The 9,622-nt window shown below is 40.4% G+C and overlaps 1 protein-coding gene across 1 annotated transcript in view; it reads left to right on the top strand.

The window, feature by feature from the left end:
* Window positions 1-8,773: 8,773 nt before the first annotated feature.
* Window positions 8,774-9,622, top strand: part of STAB2 (stabilin 2) — a 79,807-nt gene continuing 78,958 nt past the window's right edge. The window contains exon 1 of the mRNA XM_039708353.1: window positions 8,774-9,035. Coding sequence (XP_039564287.1) covers window positions 8,952-9,035 — 84 coding nt within the window. The 5' untranslated portion in view covers window positions 8,774-8,951. The remainder of the gene's footprint in view (window positions 9,036-9,622) is intronic.

Here is a 9,622-nt window from a genome sequence, read left to right as displayed (position 1 = left end):
CAGGCAGATGCTTTATCCAGCAACTGAGGCAAAAAAAAAGTGAACATTCATGTTTTTCCTTCAATAAATTTTTTTTCAACAAAAAAGTTATTCCAAATACTTTCTACAAGAAGAAAAGAGTTTACTTCCTATACATTCTAGCTAAATGCTGCATAGAAAGTCTGTGAAACAATTTTCAACCACAAACTTCTAAAAAATGAAGTTACCTACAATTACACAATAAGGAAGAGAGAAGTTGCATTAGCAGAAATGGCTGAAAGCTCTTTCACCTCTTATTTACAAAAAAACAGCTTTTCTTCTGTTGTTGTTTTTTAAAGGCAATTCTTTCAAAGAAAATCTTACTGTAGAATAAGAAAAAACAAGAATAACCTATTTATGATTTCTACACACATAATACCTCTATTCATTTTATCCCTTTTTAATTTTCTACCTACTCCACACAGACATTTATCACTTCCTAATGTTCTATTTTCTGCCATTTTCATTCTCCAGATTCTTCCAGATCTTTCTATATTTTTCATGGAAATTAGAGTCAGAAGAAAAATGAAGAGAATCTCTGTCATTAAAATATTCAGGCCATATTTTTAATGATTTGTTTGGTTTTCTTCTAGGAAGTACATGTTGCTTCCCCCCAAGAGATCAATAAAGTAATTTTCCCAAATGATTCCTGACATTTTTATTTACAGCTGTGGGTCAAAATTTAAAAAAAAAAAAACAAAAACAAACAAACCAAACAAATGATAACTTCGAGGTTTAAATTTCACTGTCCTACAGTGCCATTCCTTATCCCTAAAAACCTGTGGGCAGCCAGTTAGCATTTGTCATGTTTGGACACTTACAGGGGCTTTGGGGTTCTGGTTGGTTCAGTGTTATTGATGATGATGGGCAAAGGGAGGATGCTAATAAAAAGTTGTGAATGTGAAATTATATGCTTTTACACTGCTTTAACATTGTTCATGTTAAATGATATTAAAATACACTCTGCAATCACAGAAAGAGAGAGATACTGCTGGATGAGAGTCTTGGAAGAGTATTTGGCAGTTCCAGGAAGAGATGCATTTGAAAATACCAGTGTTGGTACTGGGCCCAAAGATTTAAATTACCCCTCCTTAGAGCTTCCTATCATCACTCTTGTTTCTGTAGCTAATAATCTGTGTGGATTTGAAATAACTGCATTTAAACTTTATTTACAGGTGGGTTTGTTTTTTCTTTTTTTAAAAAATATTTTAGTTGATAACATTTCCAAAAAATTTTTTAAAAACCCCAACCAACCAAAAAACAACCACAGAAATAAAAGCCAAAGAAATAAAAAAAAAAATATTTTTTAAATTTGAAAATAAGACAAGAACTCAAAAACAGAGTAGAAAGTTTCTATTTTAGAACCCCTACATAACGTTTTCCTTTTCTACTTTTTTCTTCTCTTCAGAGGACTACTTCATGATATTGTCTAACTGCTAAAGTGAATAACAGCCTTGGGGAGGACATTTAATTCTGGACTCTAGTTCTCAGCTTAAATACTTGATTTCTTCATCAAAGCTTTTTAAATTGTAGCTCTTTTGTTTTACATTAGACATATCCAAAACTTATCTGTTTGTAGGTGAGGACTTTGCACAGTCCTTTCAAAGTGCCTCCTGTAAAGAGCCTTGCTACAATAGGTGAGCCTTTGAAGAGGTTTTCTGCATGTTCTCAGCCTAATCTCATTGCCAGTAACATTGCCTCTACATTTTTCTGTTTATTTAGACTTTCCAGTGTGTTTACCACAAAGTTTAGCCCTTTTAGCATAGCTTTTGTACAACTGGAAAGAATCCTTGTATGTTTAATTCATCACCATAAAACAAACAAACAAACAAAACCCCACACCAAACCCAAGTTAACTTTGTAACAAAGTTTAGTCTTCAACAGAGCAGAATCTTTTGGATGACTCTTCAGCAGATGCTCCTGTGTATTTGAAATCATTCAAATTTCTTACTCATAGTATATATATAACTTTGTGTGAGTGAGGGGAATGTGAACAGTTCCCTGGCTGCTCATTTTCTGAGATGCAGCATATGTTTGTGCAGGTATCTGACTGTATCCTCTCTCTTCTACCTCACGTACTTTGTACTCTTTGCAACAGATGACTATTTCCAAATATATATGTATGTGTGTATATATATATATATATATTTGGAAATATGATGCATGTTTTTATGATGCATGTTTTCATGTTATATATATATATATAACATGAAAACATGCATAATTTTGATATTGACATAATTGCATTTCTATATCTTTATTATATATCATTTCTATTTATTTTATAGATGTGTTAGATATTTATGCTAATTTTATACCTTTAAATATTTATTTAATGTATTTTATGTATTTGTCTCTTATGTTTTATGTATTTTTATAATAATATATATATTTTATATACATCTTTTTATATTTTCCTTTCACTGATTTGTTTTCTATATGCTTTTATATATGCTTTCTATATGCTTTTCTATATGCATCATACATTTTAATCCCTATTTCTTTTCTATATTTCTCTATCCCCACGTGCTCTCAGACCAATTTTGGGAAACCACCATCACACATTTTAATCCCTATTTCTTTTCTATATTTCTCTATCCCCACGTGCTCTCAGACCAATTTTGGGAAACCACCATCACACATTTTAATCCCTATTTCTTTTCTATATTTCTCTATCCCCACGTGCTCTCAGACCAATTTTGGGAAACCAGCGCAGTCTTGCGAGGGCATTCCGGCTCCGCGGGCTCTTGGAGCCGCTTCCCGGCGCTCGGAGCCGTGCCTTGGGCTCTGCTGCCCTCCGGTGGCCCCGCCGAGGGTCCCGCACGGGGTCACGCTCGGGGTCCCCTCCGTCCCGGAGCATTCCATGGTCCTGCGCACTGATCTGGAGCGGGACGGAGGATGCTGGTGGAGATTTGCTCGCCAGGAGCATCCTCGCCTCGGGGGTCGCCTCTGGAGGCGCTGACACAGACAAACCATCGAGAGGCATAAGGAGAGAAGGCAGGGCCAAGGCAGAAGGGAGAGTGGCTTGTCCACATCTTTTAATAACAGAGCCAAAACCAGAGCCTGGTCTTCCTTCTCCCCAGTCCAGCTCTGTCTGCTGTGGCAGAAGCTCACAGTCTCTGCTGGCCTGCAGCCCCCTTCCCCACGCCAGGAACACCACACTTGGCTCTGCCCAGCAATGCCAGGTGTCCCTGTGGCCAGCCTGGGCTTAGGGATTCCCATTCTGCATTCCCACTCTGAGTTACCCAACCAGCACAGCACATCACACAGCCCTGTAACTTGATGTAAGCCATGACAAGTTTACACATGATGAGGAGGAAGACAACGAAAAATAACATTGTGTTACTGTTCTATTTGTGGGAATCATGTCACATTGTTTTCTGCACAATTTGCTTTCTCAATCAGATTTGAGGATGGCTTTTCCTAGACAAGATAACTGGCTGAAATCAATCCGCTATAGCCACAAACAAGCAAATTTGGATAATGCTATAAAGGCTGCATTTAAAAAGGAGAGAAGAAGAAAAATAAAAAGCTGAACAAGGGTTGATTGCTCCCTATCAGTATCTGCAATTCAGTTCCATTTGTAGTGAATTATTAACTATATTAATTTAGCTTTAAGTCTGACTAGACAAAACAAAAATATTACAAAAATATGAAAGCAGACAAGTTCTACATAGGCTAAAATTAAAGCAAGCTCTCTACATTATCTAGTGTGAGGAAGGAAGTCGTCAGGTTTACATTGCAGTAAACATTTAGTACATTGCAGTAAACATTTATTACATTGCAGTTACATTGCAGGAAAAACACAGCCTCTGCTCCTTCCTCAGCTCCACAAAATCCCTTAACTTGTGGTACCTGGATTTCCCAAACATCCCCAGTCCTACCACATCTACCTGCTAAAATCTGAAATGTATGTGCCACTCTCCATCTTGCTTCTCTACCACAGGGTTAGAAAAATCAATGTAAAATTTACAGCACCAGAAATCCATGCTGTACATCCCTCTACCCATCCCAAATCCTGGAATCTCAGGGTTTTCCTCATATGTTTCCTTGACATACTGCAACCTTAGCAGAACTGTAGGCGAAGACATACCAAAAAAATCCACCATCCTTCCTGCATGTTTATAAACTGCAAAATATGTTTGCTAGAGAAATGCCATAAAGATCCATTTAAGCCAGCTTTGAAAGCCCATTATTGGTTCCTAGATTCCAATATTCTTTGATCACATCTTAAAGCTGAAGCTCCTTACATGCTGGCATTACACAGCCAGATGTTAGTTAACTCAAACTACAAATTTAGTGTATTTACCCAGCAGTTCAGAATTGCAATTAATTTTATTTCAAATCTCTGCAAGGAATACATGTTCTATTTAAACTCCATTAAACATGAAATTTAATTATTCTGAAGTGTGTAATACCACCAGGAAAAGCCACAGTGTTCAAAGAAAATTGAGATTTTTGTACCTCCTCCATTGATCACACCACTGGCTGGCAGCAACATGGGATCAGAGTCTGTGCATGGTCTATCAAGAATGACAAGGCAGTAGATGGAAAGCAGAGACAGGGACACAAAGATCATTTTAATATACCTGTAAGCCACCTGCACTTCCAGATCTAGGTTACTAAGTCCTTTCCCCTGCCCCATGGCACTGCTGCCCAGGAACCCAGTAGATTCATCCCCTTGTACATCTGTCTCACAGCTGTACGTGGAGAACACTTCCAAGAAACTGGGGACTTACCAATAACTCCTGTATCTTACAGAACCTACACAACCTGGGACTTTAGCCATTCCTCAAGAATGACTTCCACTTTTTTACGCAGTATGCAATTACAAATAACATGAAAGGGTAGCAGAGGTGCCTGTGAGCAGCCTCTGATTTTGTGATAGCTCAATTTTGGACTACGATACTGGTTCTAAGCTCAGCATTACAGCTCCCCAGCCCAAGCCAGCCCTGATAATTTGTGGTAAATATCAAAGTCCAAGTTAGCACCACACACACCGCTCTCCTCATGGCTCCCTAGCAAAGCCCTCTCGCCACGGCTTCAGCTAGAATGCCTTTTGTTTACAATTTCACCAGCTGAAAGGCTCTTTTGAGAACACAAAAAAAACCCAAAAAAAAAAACCCAGAAGGGAAAGAAAGAAAGCTGAAGAGGCCACTATGAGGATCTAATCTATGGCTAAGACCACCCCTTGTCTGGCAGTCTGCATTGCCATCAGCTGTATGCATGGTGAGCACATTGGGGCTTAGATCAGCTGTCGGTGCCTTCTCCCTCATTAGCATGGATAAAGGCGCTGGCGCGGCCGGGTGCGCGGCATTCCTCAGCATACCAGCTGCAGCTCCAGCCCAGTGCATCCTCTGGGCCTGGAGAATTAATTAGTTCTGATAGTCACCGTGTTTCAAAATGATGGCTGTCATAACCCCGCAGATAAAATTACACACCCCTGGCATTTTCCACATTGCCCATTCAGGCTCTCCATAGGCCACCGTTGCCTTCCTCAGATGTATGGCACTGGAAAGATTTAACTTGCCAAACCCTTTTTGTTTATATCTCTTTGTTATGTTCCAATTAAGTCTGTGTTAATCAAAGGCAGTATTTCCCAAATATTCCCCCCTCTCCTTTCCCCAGGCCTCTTCCTAGGCAACTCAATGGTTTGTACCCCCCTTCCTCCCACCTACAATTAGCATTCAGACGTTTCTCCCAGCAGATCCAAAGCCTCCCTCCCCCTAGGAAGCTTTCTTCTTATGAACACATTTTATATTTCCCTATCCCTCTGCAAGGTGCTTTAGCCAGTTTCCAAACAAAGAGCAAAGTGACTTCCCTCAGACATGTGGAGCCTCCAACTGTATTCAAACACCCCTGTGACAGTTTTCCTGCTGTGACTGGCTCTAAAACAGAAGCCACATACAGTAAAAAACAATAATTCATTGATTTTCTTCTGCTTACTTCCAAATTACCAAGTAAGAATATAAAATTTAGCTCAATACTGCCCTCACCCTTGGCACTCTAAGATCTCACTAAATAGACTACAGCCCTGGGAGAAGAGCTGAGCTGCAGGTGGGGTAGAACGTACCAGGAAAGCAATATCAGCTTTTATCATGTGGAGTTCACAAATGTTCAGGCTTTCTTTCAATGTAGTCTTGTCTCTTTCTTATTTCTTCCTCTGAAATGGTGCTTTGGCAGTATGACTGTGAGATAGCTTGGCTTTGTATGAGTCTCTGAGACCTTATCATGTGAAGTTCAGTCACCTCTGGTTGAGTGAGCTTCACATTCAGAAAGTTAAGGAGAACAAAATACAATGCAGGCTATGTGGTCGATATTCAATCAAAAACTTTTTAAATGCAGGAAGTTGAGTAGCCATCAAAACTGTGTAGAACAAAGCAAGCGCTGCAACCATCATGTCTGTATCTCTGCTGATTTTGATTTATTTTTGGACTGACCTCAGGAACCTGGCTCCGAGAAAGAGCAACTACCTCATGGTGATGCTGAAATAAGCACAAACATTATTTTCAAAAACATCTAATAAATGAGCCATCATTATTTTCTCTGGTTGGTTGATATTTACAGCACAGAAATAGAAGCAGTAACATGGGGAGAGGCAGCAGGTGGATGAAGAAAGCAAAAGGACAACTAGTTCATAATTACCTAAAGTAGGAGCACCCAGTCCAGGAATGCAATAGCAAAGCAGAGCAAAACTGTGACATGCAGAAGGGAATGCCCCAGCACGTGGTATTTGCAGTATTAAAGTACACACAGTGACTCTTAATACTCTTTTTCACCAGGCTGCTTGCAGCCTAAAAATTTTCAGAGGCACAAGGGTGACTAGAAGCTGAGACACAGGGCAATCTGAGGAGGGAGGCTTGGCTGGGCTCCCCATGCCAAACTGATCCCAGCTTTCAGGAGACACCCTGCCACCCTGCACAGGCTGCTTCAAGCACGGAGGTGACACCTTCCCACCCCCAGGGACACACCCTGGGTGCCAGGTCAGGCCTTTTTGTCTGAATTTCTGCCCAAAGTGGGGCAGGAGCCAGCCAGGCAGGGTTGTAGGGTTGTTCAGAGCCTGGCAGAGTCTGTAACCTCCATGAAGAAGAAAAATGCCCATCAGCAACAGGAGGAAAGGGTGGCTGGTCGCTCTGGAACAAGGAAAGCAGTCACCGTAGCAGTTAGTGAAGAGGCCGTGGCCTGATGAGAAGGGAAAGGAAGGAAAGGAAAAAAATAGTTTACTTCACACAAATGCCTATACAAGAGGCAAGAGCAGATAACAAGAGCGCTGATGTTGTTACTTTTTATCTCAGCCCACAGGGCAGGAAAGGGACGTACTTGATTTACAGCTCCTTTCACCACCACACTGCCCGAAGCGGTGACAGGCGAGAGACCCAGCCGACCCCAAGCTGCTGAAGGAGCTGCCAGCTCCTGCCAGCACCCACACAGGGACCAGGCAGATGTGCTTTGCCCAGGTGGCACTGATCCTGCCCAGACAGCCACTCTGCAGATTTGGGAGGGTGAATTGCACTCCCAAAACTCACACACAGAATGGGGTGCGGCTGTAGGCTATCACCACCCTGAAGAGGAGATCCTCCAGGATTCTGCTTTTGGAGTAAAACCTGAGCCATCCCTTCCTCCAGGCCAGATTGCACATTGTACAATTGCAAATTTGCAAATTTTTACATTGTACATTGCAAATATCCCTTGACCTCAGAAAGAAGAAACAGCCCTTCTAAGGAATGTACCTGCTGTCATCATGTCCATCACAACCCTGGCTGCTATCATGTCTGCATAAACAAGGAATGATTTACTTTCCTCATCATATAGAGAAAGGAACAGGATTTGATGAGTGTACAGGAAACACCTTGCCCTGCCATCCCAGTGATTTTGCAGAGTTCTTTTAGAGCATGGAACAAAAGTAGATGGATTCGTACATTATGTCGCATGTTTATGACCACTCAGTTCTTTAGGAAAACCACACAGATTTAAAGATAGGGTGTTATGAAACACAGCTTTGTATAAGGAGCACCTTCTAATGACAGAAAAAAAATTCTAAGGTTGGGGGACCAGGCAAAGATGAAAAACTGGAGGGAGTCACATTATTGGGTATTTGAGACATGAGAAAACCTGCACAGGGCTGACCAGAGCAGTGGCAAAGAGCAGCACCAGAAATGGCTGAAAAACTCTGAGAAGAAAGAAAAAGTCTTGCTTTTGGCAAATAAAAATGGCAAAATCAAAATACTTTTGGCAAATCTGAATATTCATCTCTCCCAACAACACTCAAGTAATACAGCTGAGTCAATTTTCCTCTGCTTAGCTCCAGAAAATCAGTCAAAATGATTTAACAAAAATAGAAAAAAGGGAGAAAAATATGCCCCTTTTTATCTAGATAAGCAAATCTGGAAGAAGTTCTTTTGGCCTCCTGAGATAAAATCCATAGTATTTCTCCCAGAACCCCATTGGGGTGAGCTATCCTTATGTTATCAGGGCTGATAAACCAACTTCCAGAGATCCCTTGCTCTCCCTTAGATTAGTTAAATAACTATAATAATAAGAAGCCCAATAGCTATTCCAGCCCTCTATCCATGCTCACCTAGAATCATCTTCTGTCATAACAGTTCAGTGTCCTTGGTTTTGTACTATCAGCAGCTCCAGAGAGAGGAATAAATGATGGGAGCCCTGTCAGGATATCCTGTCATTCAGGGAGAGAGGCTTTATTCAGCTCTCCAGTGACAGCTTTCAGCAAATACCCTGCATTTTGGAATCTCTCCTGCCTAGGCAAGCTCTGCATGCCTTATCCTTCACTCATTTACCTTGGGGAAGACAACAGTCCTGTTAAAAGTATTTGCCTGAGAATGCAGAAAAAACAGCACCTCTAATAATAATTTCATGTCAGAATTTGAATTTTCATGCTTGGACAGCTCTGAAAGAAAAAAGTCCAATTCACAATGGAAAAAAGTCCAGGATTTTTATTCTTTTTTGCTTTTTTGGTTGCAATGAAACTATGTTTGACATCACGACTCCAAGATGAGGTAAGAAGCAGCTTTTTACATAATGGATTTTTTTGTCTGTATTACTCTGTGTTATAGAGAGAAGTTATCAGATACTGTATCTTATGGCAGAAAAACTCACTTTGACAGTCACTGGTACATATGACAATGAATTGTAACCTGAAAGCTCTGTAATTCAGTCCTCTGAAATAACAGAAATGCATCTGTTTATTCTGTATGAGAATTTGGCTCAAGCTAGATAGCATGAGTACGCTGAAAAAGTCTCTAAACTGGCATATGTGGTAAAAGACTGTAAATTATGCATTTATCAAAAGAAATTGATTGGGATTTTTGGTAAGTCAGAAGATGAAAGCAGAAATTTTTCTATAGCGAAAATCATCTGTTCCTACTAACTATGAGGAGGAAAAGCTATTTTAGACAGGTAAGGGATAAAAAAATCAAAGGAATTCAGCTATGTAAAGTAATAACACAAAGTTATAAACATAATTAAGGGGTTTGTAGACCTTTGGGGAAGTGTTGCATTTGTCATGTACAAATACTGTGAATCTGTGGAATTTCACAACATCTGTTTTCACCACCCTTGTAGAGAGGCACAACAGATTTAGAAG

The sequence above is a fragment of the Passer montanus genome, unplaced genomic scaffold, assembly GCF_014805655.1.
Source record: "Passer montanus isolate IOZ18808 unplaced genomic scaffold, ASM1480565v1 scaffold20, whole genome shotgun sequence".
In the NCBI taxonomy this organism is placed as follows: domain Eukaryota; kingdom Metazoa; phylum Chordata; class Aves; order Passeriformes; family Passeridae; genus Passer; species Passer montanus.
This window is presented reverse-complemented; position numbering and strand designations above follow the sequence as displayed.